The 17480-nt window shown below is 42.4% G+C and overlaps 1 protein-coding gene across 1 annotated transcript in view; it reads left to right on the forward strand.

The window, feature by feature from the left end:
• AVEN (apoptosis and caspase activation inhibitor) overlaps positions 1-17480 on the forward strand; it is a 176063-nt gene that overhangs the window by 148157 nt on the left and 10426 nt on the right. The window contains exon 3 of the mRNA XM_073348840.1: positions 5490-5560. Coding sequence (XP_073204941.1) covers positions 5490-5560 — 71 coding nt within the window. The remainder of the gene's footprint in view (positions 1-5489; positions 5561-17480) is intronic.

Here is a 17480-nt window from a genome sequence, read left to right on the forward strand (position 1 = left end):
TTCTTAATTCTACCCAGCTCACAAGCCTTGATTTTCTACCTAAAACTAAAAGATTTTGAGTAGGACCTCTCCTCATGGCAAATATCCTTGGGTTTTGAGTCTTCATAGAAGACACCAACACTGCTCTCTCTCCTGCTGTCTGGATCCACACAAACTAGCTCAGATCTCATAGGTATCAGTGGTCTTGCATTCCCTTGAATTAAATCTTAAAAGCTTGTTTTTTTCCTGGCTCTTCCCAGTCAAAATCTGACCTCCAAAAGGGAAAAACCCTTAGGAAAAAGAGGCTTCAGTGATCTTCATCCTTGGGAGAGTTGGTCAGTTTCACAAGTGGTCACTTAAGCCATTCATGGAAAATGAGCTCTCCTGATCAGCCTCAGATAAGTTCAGTGATTTGGATTGCCATTGCCTACAAGAAAAAGTTAAGAGGCTGCTGAACTTTATTTATTCCACCTTAAAAATAACAGGCCCTTTCATCCAGCTCCCTCCAACTTTAAGCCCTTCTTAAAGTGAATTGGAATAAGAAGAGCAAATGGATTGTTCTGTTATCAGAATCTTAGGAAAAGGTTGTGGACGCTGAATAGTCCAGTCCAGAGAGGAAGAGGTCCACTAGCATTTGGTTGTCTTAGGAGCTACCCCAACAACACTTGAACCAATCAGTCAAATTCTCCCCATTCTACACAAAGGAAAATTTTGATCCCAGTGGATTGAGCAGAGGTACTCGGGGATTTTGTGAGCCAGAAGAGTAAGAACTCACTAAAAAGGGGCTTTGAATCTTCCTCCTTTGTCTTATGAGAAATTGTGATCTGTGTAATCTCTGCTTATATCCTCAGTTACCAAAGGTCCAAAGAATTCAGAGGGGGATTCTAAGAGGAAGCTCAGATTACCTGGTTCTTGGCCAGATCTGTCCTCAGCAACAACCTAGCCTGGCACAACAAATTACTCATAGTCAGCTTTGAACAGTATAGTAAATAGGGGCATTTTTCTAGTTCCACCAATCAAGAGGTTCTTCAGTACCTGCTTGAGATCCTTTAGATTTCAATATTAATTTTTCTAATATGGCTTAGTTCTCTGAGTCTCATCAGCTTTGGCAGTATGCCTGCAGTCTGAAAGTTATTGTATTTCCTCTAGAGTACCAGCAGGAGCTGCAGACAAGGAGCTCAATTTAATAAATGGGGGGGGGGGAAGTTGTGGGAGGGGGACCTTGAGTTCCATTCCCAATGTATGAGTGATTAAAGATGGAGAACCCAGTATGGGACTGATGGAGCAGTGAGTACCCACTTTGGAGAAGATAAAATTATGGGCAAGGAAGTTCATTTTACCTTTTGCTTGTTACCCTTATAATACCTTTGGGCACAGTCATGTCATAGTCCTATAGGGATTAAATTTTACTGTGGAGTTTTTTAATAATATAAATGTACTCAGAAACATGAAGTGCTAAAGATACTATCCAATTTACACATATACAAATATCCGTAACCTTTTATCTCTCTTATTTTTAATGAAGTAGTATATGAAATATTTCAGACAAAAGACAAATGGTATACAATATTGAGCATCAAATCATTGTTAAAAACATTTGTCAGTTCTTTTCTCCAGTTTAGATATTCACCTTTTCAATTTTAGGCATTACGTATTATTATTTCGACATTTTAAAAATATTTGAAAGAATATTGACAATATTCTGTTAGATGTTGCAAATTAGTGTGTTATTCATATGAAAAAATCAACAGGCTAATACTGTGCAGTTTAATTTGGGTATAAAACATGCATTCTGTTTAAATCATCTCATTTAATTGGATAAATGGCATTTTTAGTGATAGAAAAATCTGCTGTGTTTTAGAGGTCCTGTCATTTCATTTTACAGTTGCAGTTTGTGCAATAATTACTATTAAAACTTATTGTAAAAAATGACAAAGTTAATGTTTCATACTCAATTAAATATGTTTTCGTATATTTGTAAACTGCTTTGAAATATAAATAGTACTTTGTAATCTATCATAAACATGCTTTTGTATTTGAAAGGAGCTCAGAGTCATTGTATGATGTTTTATTAGTATTCATAGTGTAAAAGGAGGTTATTTTCAGGCTAAAGGAATTTTTGAAAAGATAATTGGGTAGACCAACATTCTCATTAACCTAATTTGCATTAAATGTGCTTCTGTGAATTGTAGTTGTCGCTTTTCCATCTGAAAGGCATGCTTTGTCACTGTATTTAAAAAGCCCAGTTAAAGGGTATATTTCATCTATAGTTTAATTCAGCAATTCTCAACCTGTGGGTCTCTGTGACCCCCAGAAACAATTGGCGGCAGTTGTTTGGGAGTGGGGAGTAACAAGTCAGCTCCTGATCCCAGAGGAGTTTTCTGCTTTAGTGAATTTGTTCAGCTGCTTTGCAGCCAATCATTCTTAGATGTTAGTCTCTAAGGTGCCACAAGTACTCCTTTTCTTTTTGCGAATACAGACTAACACGGCTGCTACTCTGAAACCATTCTTAGATGTGTAAGGCACCCCATATATCCTGGTGCCGCTGTTGCAACTTCTTTGAAGAGCTGTGGAAGCCCTTGCTTCCTTGTGGTGAATCATGGGAAATGATGCAAAGGATCTTTGGTGTTTCTGAGGAGGACCAGTTATGAATGATTATGGTGTCATAGAGAGACAAGGTGGCTTTTATTGGACCAATTTCCTTTGATGAAAGAGACAAGCTGTTTAAGCTTACATAGAGCCCTTCTTGAGGGCTGGGAAAGGCACTCAGCCTACGTCTACACTTAAAATGCTAGAGTATCGCAGCTGCATGTCAGTCTGGACACTTACTATAGTGACAAGAGAGGTTCTCTCATCACTGTAGGTAATCCACCTCCCTGAGAGGGGGCGGCTAGGTCAACAGAAGAACTCTTCCATCAACCTAGCACTGTCTACACTGAGAGTTAACTGCGTCTCTCAGGGATGTGGATTTTTCACACCCCTGAGTGACATAGCCATCCCAATCAAACTTTTCAGTGTAGACCAGCCCTCAGTATGTAACAGCTAAATACAAAGTGGAACAAATTGTTTTGCATTAGAAGTTAATATTTTGTAAGAGACTGTTCAAGGTGAACTAGGCAGTTAACACTGCTGCAGTTGTAGGACAAAGGAGGGTTAGTGGGTTATGGTTTGTTGTAATGAGCCATAAATCCAGTGTCTTTATTGAATCCATGATTTTTAGTGTCGAACAAAATTACGAATTTAAGCTCCCAGGCTATTATTTTGAAGGCGTTGTGCAAGTTTCCTTTGACAATGAGGACTGAGAGGTTTGATGTGGAGTGATGGTTTTGTGAAAGTGTTTGCCTATGGGTGATATGGCGTTTTTGTCTTGTATCATTTTTCTGTGCGAGTTCATTTAAAAGCATGCTGATCATCTCTTTTCACCTACGTAGTTCTTATTGGGGCGTTTAGTACACTAGATAAGGTACACCACAGGTGATAGGCATGGGAAAGGTACTCTTGAAATGTGTGCTGTGGGGAGCATTGATCATCGTAGTAGTGGCAATATGTCTGCAGATTTTAAACCTGTCGTTATGGCAGCATCATTACATTCGTGGCTGGTCTTTGGTAATCTTACTTCTGATGATGAGTGTGGTGAGGTTTGGGGGTTATTTGAAGGCCATAAGAGTGGGTTCGGGAAAGATTTATTTCATATTTGTGGTCCCCAGCAAATATGGGTTGTAGTTGTTTAATAGTACCCTTAATGAGTTCTCTTGTGGAGCGGTTGGTGACAACTAGGAGTGTGCAGCCAGAGGGTGCATCCCTCCCCACCCCCCAGCCCCCGCCGATTTGAAGCTGGTTCGCTCATGGTATTTGGGATGTTTGTTCCATGATGCGATCTGCTTGTCTGGTGGAATGCCCTTGTTTGGTGAAGGTGGTTTTAAGTATATTAAGGTGTGTATCCCTGATTTTCTCCTCAGATAATATTCTATATTATCTTAATGCCTAGCTGTAGATAATAGATTTCTTTGTGTTTTGGGGGTAGTTACTGGATCTGTGAAGATAAGTGAGTTGATCCATGGATTTCTTATATATAGTTCCCTGTAGGGTTCCATCACTGAAGCTGATCGTGGTGTCCAGGAAGTTGACACTGGAATGGGAGAATTCTAGAGGGAGTTTGTTGGATGGGTAGTGGTTGTTAAAGTTGTGGTAGAAGTCTATGAGGGAATTTGGGTCATCTGTCTAGAGGATGAAAATATCATTGATGTATCTCAGGTATTTCATTGGTTTTGTCATGCATTTGTCCAGAATTTCTTCCTTGAGGTGGCCTGTAAAGAGGTTGGCATATTGGGGAGACATCCTACTATCTATGGTTGTTCCCATTGTTTGGACAAAGTATTTGTTGTTGAATGTAACGTTATTATGGGTGAGGATGAAATGGATGAGTTTGGTGATGTGTTTGGGGTGGATATCTGAGTGTCTTGTAGAAATTTGAGGCAGGCAACAATACCATCATTGTGAGGGATTTTGGTAAGTAGGGAACTGACATTGATAGTGGCAAGGATGGTATTCTAAGGGAGGTTGTTAAGCTGTGGAATTTCTGGAGGAAGTCTGTTTTTCAAGGAGGAAACTGGCCCTTTGTGTGGTGAGTAGTTTGAGGATAGTTTCTGTGAGTCCTGACATTCCTTCAGTAAGAGTGCTGTGATCAGGTATGATGGGTCTGCCAGGGTTCCCTTGTTTGTGTATCTCTGGAAGCTTGTGGGAGGTTCCTGGGATGAGTTCCTGGGGGAGGAGGTTGTGGAGTTTCTCTTGGTGTTGTTTGGGGAAGGATTTGATGATATTCTTAAATTTGTGGGTGAATTGTTGTGTGGAGTCGTCTTCAACTTCTTTGTAGTAGGTGGTGTCACACGCTTCTTGGTTGACCTCATTGACGTCATCATCACAGTTGTCATAATATGAAAGATACAGAGAACCTCTTGGTTTAATTATTTCCTTTTTCAGCAGAAAATCAACTTTCACGAGTGGCTTAATTAAACATTGCCAATCACAAGTATTCAAATAATCATGAGATTTGCTTTAAAATTGTGTGTGTGTTTTTTTTAAAATAAGTTTGAGGTTCTTATTTGCTTTCTAAATTTTAAGCATTTAAGAGTTACTATTATATAGCATGAAGACTGGTTTTCTCTTTCCTACCGTAGTCTGTCCTTGAAAAGTTTCTCCTAAAGCTCTGTTTCATTGTTAAGCTAAAGGATATCATTTACTGACTTATCTGTGTGAAGATTCAAATATGTATATTGGTCTTGTAACTCTTTTGCAGACCAGAGCAAATTTTAGCACAATGTGGGTCTTAGCTTAGATGTGCTTTCTTAAAGGGGCCTGAATGAAAGCAATATAAAAAAATCAATGTATATATGGAGACATTGCAGGTTTTTATTCATCTGGACTTAATGAGTTTACTTTTATTGTGGGGGAGTTTTCGGGAATGCCTGTTTTGTTTAAAATTAAAGTTGCATTTTACTTCCCTTCTACAGGAGATTCCTTTACGCAGTTCCGATTTGCTGAAGAAAAAGAATGGGACACAGGAAGCATAGGCCCTAAACAGGTAACACATACGAATTATTATTCAGAAGATTTTTGTAAATGTAAAATGTTTCTGTAATTCCAGACTGGATTCCAATGCTTTTACTTCATAACTTCTCATCAAGATAAACCCCACAAATACAGCTTCATTTTTATTATGTATTTTGAGTAGCATGGTTAAAAACTTTTGCAAGCTAAGTACAGTAGTAATGCACACTTAGTCCCCCAGTGCAGCCAGCATGTATTGTTGTTGTTAGAGCAACACCAATTGTTGGTGGATGATTGTTGTTGATGGATTACTATTATGTATGCATTTTGGTATGTTTTTCTCTCTTTCTGCACCCTGTTGTGTTTTCCTCTGCTTCTAATGAGGGGCATTCAAAGCAGCAGCATGATTTAGTTGTTTGGGTTATTTTGGTGATAAAGGTTGCAAAAAGAAAAAATGAACTGTAAGATTAAAATCCATCCAGAGGAAGAAAAATTAGGGACTGTGATCTTGTTTTGCAGACCGCTGTAATAACAGTAATGTGTATTAATTGTGCCAGCAGTGGTTTTTAACATGAGCTGTTTCAGGTGGATCAGGGTGTAAGTAGGTAAGTCCTGTGTCAAGACATCCTAAAAGCACTTACTCTCCACCCTGATGAGGTCATAGCTATACTGGAAAGAGACAACACATCTCGGCCTCAATTTTTCTGTCTGTAAGTGGGATAATGATATTTTCTTTCCTCTGCAAAGTGCTTTGAGATCTAGGGGTGTCATAAATATAAAGGGAAGGGTAAACACCTTTAAAATCCCTCCTGGCCAGAGGAAAAACCCTTTCACCTGTAAAGGGTTAAGAATTTAGGATAACCTCGCTGGCACCTGACCACAATGACCAATGAAGAGACAAGATACTTTCAAAGCTGGAAGGGGGAGAAACAAAGGGTCTGGGTCTATCTGTGTGATGCTTTTGCCAGGAACAGAACAGGAATGGAGCCTTAGAACTAAGTAAGTAATCTAGCTAGATATGCATTAGATTCTGTTTTGTTTAAATGGCTGAGAAAATAAGCTGTGCTGAATGGAATGTATATTCCTGTTTTTGTGTCTTTTTGTAACTTAAGGTTTTGCCTAGAGGGATTCTCTATGTTTTGAATCTAATTACCCTGTAAGGTATTTACCATCCTGATTTTACAGAGGTGATTCTTTTACTTTTTCTTCTATTAAAATTCTTCTTTTAAGAAACTGATTGCTTTTTCATTGTTCTTAAGATCCAAGGGTTTGGGTCTGTGTTCACCTATGCAAATTGGTGAGGATTTTTATCAAGCCTTCCCCAGGAAAGGGGGTGTAGGGTTTGGGGAGGATTTTGGGGGGAAAGACGTTTCCAAGCGGGCTCTTTCCCGATTATATAGCTGTTAGACGCTTGGTGGTGGCAACAATAAAGTCCAAGGGCAAAAAGAAAATAGTTTGTACCTTGAGGAAGTTTTAACCTACGCTGGTAAAAATAAGCTTAGGAGGTTTTCATGCAGGTCCCCACATCTGTACCCTAGAGTTCAGAGTGGGGAAGGAACATTGACAAGGGGTTATTATATTAGTCTTAGTAGTAGTAGTATTTACCTAAACTTAGATTACTCTGGCCACATTCTAATACTATCTTTGCAGTCTCTTCGGGCAATTATTAATGTTCCATTTCCATATTTCAGGTTTACTTAAGAGAGGAGAGGTTTAGCATGATGATTTCCACTTCTTATGCTATTCAGTTTGTGTTGTAGTTTTCCCCTGTTCATTCTACCAACAAACATCATCTGATTGTGACTTTGAACTCCAAATTGAACATAAGAGAAGTTAGTTTCTCAGGTTATCATAGAATCATAGAATCATAGAATATCAGGGTTGGAAGGGACCCCAGAAGGTCATCTAGTCCAACCCCCTGCTCAAAGCAGGACCAATTCCCAGTTAAATCATCCCAGCCAGGGCTTTGTCAAGCCTGACCTTAAAAACCTCTAAGGAAGGAGATTCTACCACCTCCCTAGGTAACGCATTCCAGTGTTTCACCACCCTCTTAGTGAAAAAGTTTTTCCTAATATCCAATCTAAACCTCCCCCAATGCAACTTGAGACCATTACTCCTCGTTCTGTCATCTGCTACCATTGAGAACAGTCTAGAGCCATCCTCTTTGGAACCCCCTTTCAGGTAGTTGAAAGCAGCTATCAAATCCCCCCTCATTCTTCTCTTCTGCAGGCTAAACAATCCCAGCTCCCTCAGCCTCTCCTCATAACTCATGTGTTCCAGTCCCCTAATCATTTTTGTTGCCCTTCGCTGGACTCTCTCCAATTTATCCACATCCTTCTTGAAGTGTGGGGCCCAAAACTGGACACAGTACTCCAGATGAGGCCTCACCAATGTCGAATAGAGGGGAACGATCACGTCCCTCGATCTGCTCGCTATGCCCCTACTTATACATCCCAAAATGCCATTGGCCTTCTTGGCAACAAGGGCACACTGCTGACTCATATCCAGCTTCTCGTCCACTGTCACCCCTAGGTCCTTTTCCGCAGAACTGCTGCCTAGCCATTCGGTCCCTAGTCTGTAGCTGTGCATTGGGTTCTTCCGTCCTAAGTGCAGGACCCTGCACTTATCCTTATTGAACCTCATCAGATTCCTTTTGGCCCAATCTTCCAATTGGTCTAGGTCCTTCTGTATCCTATCCCTCCCCTCCAGCGTATCTACCACTCCTCCCAGTTTAGTATCATCCGCAAATTTGCTGAGAGTGCAATCCACACCATCCTCCAGATCATTTATGAAGATATTGAATAAAACCGGCCCCAGGACCGACCCTTGGGGCACTCCACTTGATACCGGCTGCCAACTTGACATGGAGCCATTGATCACTACCCGTTGAGCCCGACAATCTAGCCAGCTTTCTACCCACCTTATAGTGCATTCATCCAGCCCATACTTCCTTAACTTGGTGACAAGAATACTATGGGAGACCGTGTCAAAAGCTTTGCTAAAGTCAAGAAACAATACATCCACTGCTTTCCCTTCATCCACAGAACCAGTAATCTCATCATAAAAGGTGATTAGATTAGTCAGGCATGACCTTCCCTTGGTGAATCCATGCTGGCTGTTCCTGATCACTTTCCTCTCATGCAAGTGCTTCAGGATTGATTCTTTGAGGACCTGCTCCATGATTTTTCCAGGAACTGAGGTGAGGCTGACTGGCCTGTAGTTCCCAGGATCTTCCTTCTTCCCTTTTTTAAAGATTGGCACTACATTAGCCATGTAGCACTGCGGACTATGTGGCTCTAGGAAGAAGAATAAAGGAGTTGGAGGCGCAAGTGGTGTTCTCGTCCATCCTCCCCGTGGAAGGAAAAGGCCTAGGTAGGGACCGTCGAATCGTGGAAGTCAACGAATGGCTACGCAGATGGTGTCGGAGAGAAGGCTTTGGTTTCTTTGACCATGGGATGGTGTTCCATGAAGGAGGAGTGCTGGGTAGAGACGGGCTCCATCTTACGAAGAGAGGGAAGAGCATCTTTGCCAGCAGGCTGGCTAACCTAGTGAGGAGGGCTTTAAACTAGGTTCACCGGGGGAAGGAGACCAAAGCCCTGAGGTAAGTGGGAAAGCGGGATACCGGGAGGAAGCACAGGCAGCAATGTCTGTGAGGGGAGGGCTCCTGCCTCATACTGGCAATGAGGGGCGATCAACAGGTTATCTCAAGTGCTTATATACAAATGCACAAAGCCTTGGAAACAAGCAGGGAGAACTGGAGGTCCTGGTGATGTCAAGGAACTATGACGTGATCGGAATAACAGAGACTTGGTGGGATAACTCGTATGACTGGAGTACTGTCATGGATGGTTATAAACTGTTCAGGAAGGACAGGCAGGGCAGAAAAGGTGGGGGAGTAGCACTGTATGTAAGGGAGCAGTATGACTGCTCAGAGCTCCGGTACGAAACTGCAGAAAAACCTGAGTGTCTCTGGATTAAGTTTAGAAGTGTGTGCAACAAGAGTGATGTAGTGGTGGGAGTCTGCTATAGACCACCGGACCAGGGGGATGAGGTGGATGAGGCTTTCTTCCGGCAGCTCACGGAAGCTACTAGATCGCATGCCCTGATTCTCATGGGTGACTTTAATTTTCCTGATATCTGCTGGGAGAGCAATACAGCGGTGCATAGACAATCCAGGAAGTTTTTGGAAAGCGTAGGGGACAATTTCCTGGCGCAAGTGCTAGAGGAGCCAACTAGGGGGGGGTGCTTTTCTTGACCTGCTGCTCACAAACCGGGTAGAATTAGTGGGGGAAGCAAAAGTGGATGGGAATCTGGGAGGCAGTGACCATGAGTTGGTTGAGTTCAGGATCCTGACGCAGGGAACAAAGGTAAGCAGCAGGATACGGACCCTGGACTTCAGGAAAGCAGACTTCGACTCCCTCAGGGAACGGATGGCCAGGATCCCCTGGGGGACTAACTTGAAGGGGAAAGGAGTCCAGGAGAGCTGGCTGTATTTCAAGGAATCCCTGTTGGGGTTACAGGGACAAACCATCCCGATGAGTCGAAAGAATAGTAAATATGGCAGGCGACCAACTTGGCTTAATGGTGAAATCCTAGCGGATCTTAAACATAAAAAAGAAGCTTACAAGAAGTGGAAGGTTGGACATATGACCAGGGAAGAGTATAAAAATATTGCTCGGGCATGTAGGAATGTTATCAGGAGGGCCAAATCGCACCTGGAGCTGCAGCTAGCCAGAGATGTCAAGAGTAACAAGAAGGGTTTCTTCAGGTATGTTGGCAACAAGAAGAAAGCCAAGGAATGTGTGGGCCCCTTACTGAATGAGGGAGGCAACCTAGTGACAGAGGATGTGGAAAAAGCTAATGTACTCAATGCTTTTTTTGCCTCTGTTTTCACTAACAAGGTCAGCTCTCAGACTGCTGCGCTGGGCATCACAAAATGCGGAAGAGATGGCCAGCCCTCTGTGGAGATAGAGGCGGTTAGGGACTATTTAGAAAAGCTGGACATGCACAAGTCCATGGGGCCGGACGAGTTGCATCCGAGAGTGCTGAAGGAATTGGCGGCTGTGATTGCAGAGCCACTGGCCATTATCTTTGAAAACTCGTGGCGAACCGGGGAAGTCCCGGATGACTGGAAAGGTTATCATACATGGAGTCCATGTGGTGTTGTGGAAAATAACTAGGGAACAGCTGTTCTGGATCTAAAGTTTTCCTGGATGGGAAACTGATGGATTTTGATTCAAAAGTCAAGCATTCAAAAGTTAGGGAGATGCCAGAATTAAATTTGTGTGTGCAAGCTTAATTTGGCTCTCTTGTAACACAATGCGTATCCACAGTCTTTAATTACATGACCACAAGAACCCCTCCCTCATTCAGTGCACAGGATGGTGCTGTTGAATGAGCAGCTGTGCAGTATAAGGTGTACATTTGTAACATTGAGGGTTATTATTCATTGGAACATCTTATCAAGGATTGTGGTGGATTCTCCATCGCTACAAATTTTTAACTCAAGATTGGATGTTTTTCTAAAAGATATATGTGCTACGAAATATTTTGTAGGAGTTCTGTGGTATGTGTTTATAGAAGAGGTTAGACCAGATGATCACAATGTTCCCTTCTGGCCTTGGAATCTATGAATATTTTGTTTCATACTGTTTATGCAACATATGATTTTAGGCCTTATTTACTGTGCACTATTCGAACCATGTTCTGAATGCAGAATTACTAATTTTCTCATGGGCTTTTCCATTGCTGTAGTATTGAGGTGCTTTACAAAGATACATTTTATTTTCACAACATCCCTATGAGGTAAGACAGTGGTATAATCCTCCATTTTATGGAGGTGAGGAGCTGAGGCACACAACGATTAAAAGTATCCATAATTTGGAGTGCACCACTTAAGGCATTTAGGACGTGATTTTTGAAAGTACTTAGCATTATATGGCATTATATATGTTCAAAGCACTCCCATTAAGTTCATTTGCAGCTGAGCACTTCGACATAGTGGACCTCATGGTCTTAGGTTGGGCACCCAGAAAACAAGGAACACACAGTTAGTGACAACCTGTGAAAAATTTGATTTAAGTGACTTGTCCAGCATCACGTAGGAACTCTCCGGTAAATGCAGGGATAGAATCCAAATCTTTATGGTAGCATTTAACTGCCTTAACCATTCACTACATACCTTACAAGCATGCCCCATCTATGGCCCCACAAAGTTGTGGGACCTCATTGTGATCCTCCTCCTAGTTGGCCATCCATCACTCCAGGAAGAGGAAGGAGGGTATTTTGTGATTATGGGGCCTATTTCTGATTTTGCATACAATCACACCTCTGGGCAGAATCCACTGGCTCCTTAAACTCCTTTGAAGAGTGGTGAGTGGTGTCTGGGGTGCTCTTCTTGGAGTCCTACTCTGGTTCCCTCATTTTAAACCTTTGACTTCACTCCTGTTCATATTTTCTCCTTGGTTGTCCCAAGTATTCAAGTAAAGCCTGGGCTTAGTGCTTCCTCTTCCTTAGTTGAGGGGGTGGGCTTTTAGTTTTGGGCAGGCCTAGACTCACCTGTCCCAGTCGTGCAAATAGTATACATCTTCCAACTTCTACTACAAAGTAGGTAGAGATTCTACAGACAACAGCTTCCTTCACTACACAATCCTGATTCATCCCCAAACACCATCCTTCTGTTCACTGAATGAGGCAGAGTACCTGTGGGAAAAAATGGTTAAAGACAGACAAGAGGACCAAAATAAGGTTGCACAGGCAACCTTAATTCTGACTTTTCCTAACTTTTGTGTTTTCAACTTTGCAACCTTAATGTTCTTTTAATGTATTTTTGTGTGTAAAAAACCCCATGCCTTCAGTTCTATCATGTGGTATCATGTTGACACCCACATGGGTCATCAGCAGGGTTGTTAAATCCACCACACAGACCTCTACCACTAGATCTCTTGAGCTAATGGAGTAACTGATAGCAATAGTGGGTTGTCACCCTCTGTGTAGACCAGCTCTAGAAGGGAGTGAGACACATACTTTGCCAGTGGGTTTCACAAATATTTGCTGATAGAAGAATGATGAGATTCAGTAATATTGGGTTCCATTCTAGGCTCTGGAGCAGGAGTGTGTTCTAATGGGCACCGACTCTTCTGTCCCTGTTCCTCCCAAGACAGAGCCCTTCTGCCCTGTTCCCCTCAAATCTGTCCTTGTCTCAGTTATTCCCTACTCCAGACTTCTCGTTTCAATCCCATCTCTTCACCTAGCCTCTCCCAGACTCCACTCCTCGGGCTTCTTGTCCCAGTCCCAAACCCAGCCAGTTCCAATTTTCTCCCCATCCCCCCACTCATAGTCCCTGTCCCTTCCCTCCCATTTCCTCATCAGACCTGTTTATCACCCCTTACCCCGCAATCCCTTTTCTCCAGTCTTTTGCCCACCAATCCCTACCACACAGGCTCTCGGTTCCAGTCTTCCTTCCTGGGCCTCTCCTCCAATATCAGCCCTCACACACTTTGCCCCCTTAGTTTCTTGTCCCAGACTGTTTGCTCAGCTTTTCCTAGTTCTCTATATGTATCCCAGCTAGGGTTGCCAACTTTTTGATTGTAGAAAACCACACATGCTGCCCCTGCCCCGAGGCCCTGCCCCACACTCACTCCATCCCCCCTCCCTCCATTGCTTGCTCTCTCCCACCCTCGCTCAGTCGCTCATTTTCACCAGGCTGGGGCAGGGGGTTGAGGTGCAGGAGGGATGAGGGCTCCGGCTGGGGGTGCGGGCTCTGGGGATGAGGGGTTTGGGGTGCGCGAATGGGTTCAGGGGTGGGGCCAGAAATGAGAGTTTCAGGGTGTGGGAGGGGGCTCCGGGCTAGGGGAGGGGTTTAGGATGCAGGGGGGTGAGGGTTTCGGCTGGGGGTGCTGGCTTTGGGGTGGGACCAGGGATGAGGAGTTTGGGTTACAGGAGGGGGCTCTGCGTTGGGGCAGGGGGTGCAGCGTGCAGGCTCTGGGCGGTGCTTACCTCAGGCAGCTGCTGGAAGCTGCTGGCATGTCCAGCTCCTAGGCAGAGGGGCCAGGGGGCTCTGCACACTGCCCTGTCTGCAGGCGCCACCCTTGCAGCTACCGTTGGTTGTGGTTCCTGGCCAATGGGAGCTGTGGAGCTGTTGCTTGGGCTGGGGGGCACCGCACAGAATCCTTTGGACCCTCCCGCCCCCGCGCCTAGGAGCCAAGGGGGGGAACCTGCTGCCACTTACGGGAGCCGTGCGGAGCCAGGGTAGGCAGGGAGCCTGCTTTAGCCCTGCTGCACTGCCAACCAGACTTAACGGCTTGGTCAGTGGTGCTGACCAAAGCCACCAGGGTCCCTTTTCAACCAGGTGTTCAAAAACTGGACGCCTGGCAACCCTAATCCCAGCTCCTCATCAGATCTGTCTGTCTGCACAGTATTTACAAGGAATGGCTATAGAATTATAAATTGGAAAGAAGTAGTCACAACAGGACAGAATAAGTGGGAAAAGGCACAAAAATAGCTATAAAATGGTTTCAGAGTAACAGCCGTGTTAGTCTGTATTCGCAAAAAGAAAAGGAGTACTTGTGGCACCTTAGAGACTAACCAATTTATTTGAGCATGAGCTTTCGTGAGCTACAGCTCACTTCATCGGATGCATACCGTGGAAACTGCAGCAGACTTTATATACACACAGAGAATATGAAACAATACCTCCTCCCACCCCACTGTCCTGCTGGTAATAGCTTATCTAAAGTGATCATCAGGTTGGGCCATTTCCAGCACAAATCCAGGTTTTCTCACCCTCCACCCCCCCACACAAATTCACTCTCTGGGCTATCACCAGCAGGAGAGCGAATTTGTGTGGGGGGGTGGAGGGTGAGAAAACCTGGATTTGTACTGGAAATGGCCCAACCTGATGATCACTTTAGATAAGCTATTACCAGCAGGACAGTGGGGTGGGAGGAGGTATTGTTTCATATTCTCTGTGTGTATATAAAGTCTGCTGCAGTTTCCACGGTATGCATCCGATGAAGTGAGCTGTAGCTCACGAAAGCTCATGCCCAAATAAATTGGTTAGTCTCTAAGGTGCCACAAGTACTCCTTTTCTTTTTATAAAATGGTTGGTACTGTTGCCTGGTAGTTGTACAAAGGACTGAAAATGGTAGAATGAAATGCAACAGTGAAATGAACATGTGTGACCTCTCATTTCATTGTAATTATCAATTGTAGAAAACTCAGTGGATTTTGTCCAAATGTGGACAAAATGGAGGTGATATATTTGATAGTTGCCATCTCTGTTAATGTGCCATTTTAAAATCAAGGGTATGTGATAAAATAATTTGCATCTTTTTCATTCTTGCCAGTGATAATGGTAAATTCAGCAGCAAATATCATTGCTGTTTCTTCCTTTCTTGAACAAAAATACTTTTGCTGTTTCATGGCCTTTGTATTCTTTGGTGAATTGCTCCTTTGTTCCCTTTCTTGTCTCTTGATAGAGCATCATTTATAGTAAAATATTCCTTTGAAAATTTTGAATCCTTCCTTTTATGCTATTTTGCTTCTCTGTACCACCATCATCATCTTTTCCTTTACCCTTCCCCCCTTCTCTCTTAATCCTTCTCCATTCCATTCGCTTTCTCTTCCCTCACACACTCCAGTTCTTTGAAAAGCATTATTTACATTCAGCAGTTTTCAAAAAAAATTTAATTTTTACTTTACAATTTATCAACTCCTGGAGTTATTTAAATGTCAGAATTCCCCTTTTTCTCCTCATTCATGCTCTGTGTGCAGACTCCAGGCTCCTCTTTAGTATTTGACAAGAGTGCCAGGTTTTCTGAAGTGCTAGTTCATTGAGGTGTAATAGCTGTGTTGTCCAGGAGATTGCTTAATACTTTATTGAGATCAAAGATCTTTTGTGGCTCTGTGTGCTAAAGAATTTTCTTAGTGATGAGCACTGATGCATTTTGAATGATCACTTAATGTTGAAGAATTATAATTATTGGTACCAATGAAGTATGAGGCACAATAGGTCTTTTCTTACGCCCAGTACTGGAAATCGGACATCAGGATTTAGATATTTGAGGAGCTATTAATACTATTGCATCCAGACACTCTTCTTTGCTTTTGTTATGATTGGTTAAAATCCATAAACAGAGGTACAACTCAGCACCCTCTGTTGTCATTCGTTTTAAATAAGAGGAAGTGAGAAATAAGGCTTAAAATAAAATAGAAGGTAACAAAAGCATTACAATTGACTATAAAATATTAAACCCACCAAGTGCATTACATAACAAAGCATTTTGTAAGAGGAAGGTAAAGTGGTGTGTTTTCAAGTAACTTTCTACCTAAGCATTTGTTTCAAAAAGCCTGTAGTGTCTTTTAATGTGTTTGCACATTGGGTTGAAATATAGACATTTTAGTTTTCAAAAATTGTTCTGCATAATATCTTGAAGTTTGCTTTTGTATGGCAGCAGCTGTTAGGAAGAATGTCAGTCTTTCGGAAACATTTTTGTAAGATTGTTTTTTAAAATCCTTATATGTGCTAGAGATGTGGAATTCCAAGTAATCAACTCAGGGATAAACTTTATCCAGGTTTCAGTAAAATTCTGACAATGCTTTTAGTCATTTGAGATTGCCTGTTCTACACATGCATATGGACCAAACACCTTTTGTCATAGACTTTTGAACATTGGGTATTTTGAATATTCAATTCTCAATCATGTTTTCCCATTAAATGTAATTGTGGTGATGGCAAGTGACCTTAGCTTAAATTTCTAGCGATAGGATTATGGTTTTCAAATTTTGATGTTTACACAGAGTTTTTAAGCTATTGTTTCAGGTGAGAAGTTCAACATTACATAGGGCATTTATCGATCTAAAATCTTTTCTTGGATAAGGCCATTGATTCATTAGTGAAAACTCCATTCAAAAATAATATTCACTCACTGGTTTTGGCCCTTTATCACAATCTCAACATCTTTTATTTTGGGGGTAATATTTTACCTCTGTTGCAAATCAGTACTGGCCTGATTCTTCTCCCTGGGTGAACTTCATTTCAGAGTTCTATCATTTTTGTTTGGGCTGCCCTCAGAGACAATATCAATCAGAATAGTAAGTTGTGATGCATGGGACGGGGTAACTTTATTGAACAAGGGGAGCCACAATTTTGCCTTTCCTTTGGGTGTGTCAGCTCACCAAAAAACCATGTACATGTGACCTTCTGGAGCTCATATGTAGTAGAAAGTTGCATAGTCCTGTCACGACCACAGATTTTGGTCTTAAGATTTAGGTAAAAACTTAGAGCATTATACTGCTGGTCCAGGATTGTTTCCTTCTGTATATCTTCATTGTATTGCCAAATAGGCATCCTAAACTTACCATCTTCAAAATCCCATTTTCTTACTCCTAGTTAGTTATTGCCTTTTAAACTACCCTAAATGATTCCTTTGCTTTGCAGGTATTTTATAAATCTACTTGTCATTTTGCCAAGCTACACTGTACATACACAGTTTTAAATCTATATATTAATCCCTACAACTCTTGAAATTATTGTAAGTGTATTATAGATTTAGGTATGTATTGCTACTGCTACCTTCCTTGTGCAGAGTTTTGGAATACAGTAACTCCTCACTTAATGCTCTAGTTATGTTCCTGAAAAATGCAACTTTAAGTGAAACAATGTTAAACAAATCCAATATTCCCATAAGATTTAATGTAAATGAGGGGGGTTAGGTTCGAAGGAAATTTTTTGGGGGCAGACAAAAGGCATTATTTACTGTACTGTGGTTGGGAGGTGCTCTTGGCTTGCCCCACACAGGCACAGCCCGCTGCAGGCAAGGATGCTAGGAAACACCTTGCGCAGCAGCAATGGCAGCTTCCCTCCAGAAAAACAGGCGCTGACGTTGCCGGGGATGCTCCAGGCCCACCTCTTCCCATCCCTGCTCCACTCCAAGCTCACTCTTCCCACCCCC

Source organism: Lepidochelys kempii, chromosome 6 (genome assembly GCF_965140265.1).
Source record: "Lepidochelys kempii isolate rLepKem1 chromosome 6, rLepKem1.hap2, whole genome shotgun sequence".
Taxonomy (NCBI): Eukaryota; Metazoa; Chordata; order Testudines; family Cheloniidae; genus Lepidochelys; species Lepidochelys kempii.